The sequence below is a fragment of the Coregonus lavaretus genome (assembly GCF_964263955.1).
Source record: "Coregonus lavaretus genome assembly, contig: HAP1_SCAFFOLD_2307, whole genome shotgun sequence".
NCBI lineage: Eukaryota > Metazoa > Chordata > Actinopteri > Salmoniformes > Salmonidae > Coregonus > Coregonus lavaretus.
Window position 1 is genome coordinate 16,310 of NW_028165572.1, and position 4,001 is coordinate 20,310.

A 4,001-nucleotide genomic window follows, 5' to 3' on the forward strand; every position below is an offset into this window, starting at 1 on the left:
GCTAGTACTCTGAGATATGAGGCTGACTGTAAAGCAGGTGGAAACAGGCTAGTACTCTGAGATATGAGGCTGACTGTAAAGCAGGTGGAAACAGGCTAGTACTCTGAGATATGAGGCTGACTGTAAAGCAGGTGGAAACAGGCTAGTACTCTGAGATATGAGGCTGACTGTAAAGCAGGTGGAAACAGGCTAGTACTGAGGCTGACTGTGAAGCAGGTGGAAACAGGCTAGTACTCTGAGATATGAGGCTGACTGTAAAGCAGGTGGAAACAGGCTAGTACTCTGAGATATGAGGCTGACTGTAAAGCAGGTGGAAACAGGCTAGTACTCTGAGATATGAGGCTGACTGTAAAGCAGGTGGAAACAGGCTAGTACTCTGAGATATGAGGCTGACTGTAAAGCAGGTGGAAACAGGCTAGTACTCTGAGATATGAGGCTGACTGTAAAGCAGGTGGAAACAGGCTAGTACTCTGAGATATGAGGCTGACTGTAAAGCAGGTGGAAACAGGCTAGTACTCTGAGATATGAGGCTGACTGTAAAGCAGGTGGAAACAGGCTAGTACTCTGAGATATGAGGCTGACTGTAAAGCAGGTGGAAACAGGCTAGTACTCTGAGATATGAGGCTGACTGTAAAGCAGGTGGAAACAGGCTAGTACTCTGAGATATGAGGCTGACTGTAAAGCAGGTGGAAACAGGCTAGTACTGAGGCTGACTGTGAAGCAGGTGGAAACAGGCTAGTACTGAGGCTGACTGTAAAGCAGGTGGAAACAGGCTAGTACTGAGGCTGACTGTGAAGCAGGTGGAAACAGGCTAGTACTCTGAGATATGAGGCTGACTGTAAAGCAGGTGGAAACAGGCTAGTACTCTGAGATATGAGGCTGACTGTAAAGCAGGTGGAAACAGGCTAGTACTCTGAGATATGAGGCTGACTGTAAAGCAGGTGGAAACAGGCTAGTACTCTGAGATATGAGGCTGACTGTAAAGCAGGTGGAAACAGGCTAGTACTCTGAGATATGAGGCTGACTGTAAAGCAGGTGGAAACAGGCTAGTACTCTGAGATATGAGGCTGACTGTAAAGCAGGTGGAAACAGAAAATAAGTGAGCATGAATGATGAAACGACTATGGCTATGTCCCAAATGTCACCGTATCCCCTTCATAGTGCACTACCTTTGAGCCCTAGGCCCTGGCCAGATGTAGTGCACTAAGGGGAATAGGGTCCCATTTGGGAAGCATCCATTTTGGCCTAGAGATAGTGTCAGAGGAAACAGCACCTGTAGACAGCAAGGAATAAAAGCCAGTTCGATTGCAAAGATGTAATGATCATTTACTTGACTCAAATTATTGGTACGGTACAATAAGCTAGATGATTGATCAACCAATACGCTACAACATGTTTTCATCAGAATGACATAACCTCAGGGCTAGAGGTATGTATGTAGGATCGTTTCCTGGGTGAGACATATAAACATGTACAGTATATTATCATATAAATCATTATGAAACATCAACATGAACAAATCATATTCTGCTCCTTTGAGACTATTTTTCTTCCATCAATCAAAAAACACAGACATGAATGTGCGATTTTGATTCTATTCATCAAAACGTGTGTTTGGAACTCCACTTAGATAGTGGTCTGTGATTGGATAGGAAAGGGACATCATCATCTTAAATCCATCAGATCACTGAGCAACCTGTGCAGTTATTGAATCACTGAGTGGATCACTTTTGATCTCTTCCACACTGTTCAAATGATTGGCCAGCTCCTGGACCACTGATGTCCTTCCCACCTGGTCGTGTCTCCTCTTCTCCATGATCAAGTCCTCTAAACACTGAAACTCCAGCATTTGAGACTGTTTATCTGACATCAGGATCTTTAACCTGTATGGCTGTTTTCCTATCCGGATCTCCCCACCCATTTTGAACTCCCGTTTGCCAAACCTGCACCAAGCGGCAAAGCACTCTGAATTTCTCCAGCTCAACTCTCTGTCTTTAGCGCCAACCTGTTCCATGGCGTTCTGAACCACCATCTCGGCGCTGAGGGCTTTGAATTTATACAGCTCGTTGACTATCCTACATCTCCTTCCCTGGCTGGCGTCTGTCAGGAAGCTGTTCTTTACCTCCGCTCTGTGCAGGTGCACCACCTGGAAGTCCCCAACATACACCGCCCAGTGTGGGTACTGCCCCGTTGTTACGAACTCCACCAGGTCACCTGCCTTGCATTTGTTTAATAAATTCTCGGGAGAATATATTTCCATGTCCGCGGTCTTGACGCTCTTCTCGTAAATACATTCCTCCCGGTGGTAAACCGCGCACTCCACCTCGTTTCGCTTGTCGTAGTGTTTCTGTTCCGTTCCAGTGTGGTGCTCTTTATCCGCTCCATCTACGTTACTGTTTTCGCCCTCCTGTTCCTCGTCATCGGTTGAGAAAATATAAGACACTCCGATTCGAGGACCCTCCTCAGTGTCCAGTCCGTTGGGGTCCACTGTGGGAACTTCTGCGTAACTTAGATGTGACAGTTTAATTTTATCCACCTGGTTGCCCATGCCCCCTCCCCCGGTAGCAGATAGTGATGATGTTGAGGACGCTGCCGGGCGGTCCACCTCTTAAAAGCCGAGGATCATCGCCTTCTGTAGTCGTCTCTGTAACACACGACCTGGGTAAACTAATGACAACCTCCCGAAGGATCCATCTGTAGCCGCAGGTCTCCCAAAAAAGCAAAGTAGTACTCCCAAGCAGCGGACGGCTGTGAGGAAGTCTATTCAAATCAACAAGTGCCTTGCTGTGGATTGATGTTGCCTAGGCTATTATCCGTGCGTAAAGTTGGAACATTTAACTATCACGCACAATACGATTAGATCGATTAGTAATAGGCCACAGGCTCTTCGTGCTCGGTGACTAAAATGTAACTTAGTCCGTGCTCGCCGATAAAGTAGGCTGCATGAATTGTTTCCGCTCTGTTGTGTCAACACAACGGAGGCGATAGTGAAGCCTGCGAGTCTTTGCGGATTTGATGGCAGGCAGATCTCGGTCTTGGCACAGCTACAGCGACAAACGCTCTCATTTAAAGCTGTAGTGCGCATTTCCTTTTCATGATCGTTCTCCAACTACCATAAAGCATATGCTACATAGTTAGCGTTGGCATAAATTATTACAAACCCATTCTGCTCATAGGCTTTCCATTATATTCTACTCCTTGGAGATTAATATGTATTCATTAATAAAGATTTATATCAAAAGGTTTCATAGTTATTATATGTCCATATGTAGCAACATTGTAATTACTCTAATAAAATGTTATTAACATGTTGTTACATAGTAATGTCAAAAGAATGTCTCTTGGTAAACAGAATGTTTCTTGGTAAACAGAATGTCTCTTGGTAAACAGAATGTATTTTGGTAAACAGAATGTTTCTTGCCAATTTTGTAACCAACTTCACATATCCCTCCAGAAGAAAGACACACGGACACCCACACTTCAGGTTGACTCGGTTTTTATCTGCAGTAAAATATATCAAACAGTGATGACAGGGCGGTCACAGCCACACGTTCACTGCTCTCAGAATATCTCTCTCAGACTGAATCCACAAAGTAAACAGAATGTCTCTTGGTAAACAGCTGGCCTAAAGAGAACGTGTGTGTGATAGAGAGAAAAACAAATGTGTGAGCAGGAGATAGTGAGCGAGAGAGAGAGAAAGAGCGAGAGAGAGGACAGAGAGGAGAGAGAGAGAAAGAAGGATTGAGAGAGAGAGACAAAGAGACTAAGAATGAGAGAGAATATACAAGGAATATACAAGGCCTGAGGTCATCTGCCCTTGGCCTAAAGAGCAGGAACCCAGACTTGATCAAAATGGAAATACAGACATTGTCATCCTTCAAGAAACATGGTATAGAGGAGACGGACCCACTGGTTGCCCTCTAGGTTACAGAGAGCTGGTAGTCCCATCCACCAAACTACCAGGTGTGAAACAGGGAAGGGACTCAGGGGGTGTGCTAATT

General features: G+C 45.2%; 1 protein-coding gene across 1 annotated transcript; it reads right to left on the reverse strand.

Annotated features, from left to right (window-relative positions):
• Positions 1–1,684: 1,684 nt before the first annotated feature.
• lratd2a (LRAT domain containing 2a) lies at positions 1,685–2,548 on the reverse strand (the record flags this gene model as incomplete). Its single annotated transcript, XM_084190871.1, has 1 exon — positions 1,685–2,548. The coding sequence occupies one exon, from the start codon at positions 2,546–2,548 to the stop codon at positions 1,685–1,687; it is 864 nt and encodes a 287-aa protein (XP_084046997.1).
• Positions 2,549–4,001: the final 1,453 nt, after the last annotated feature.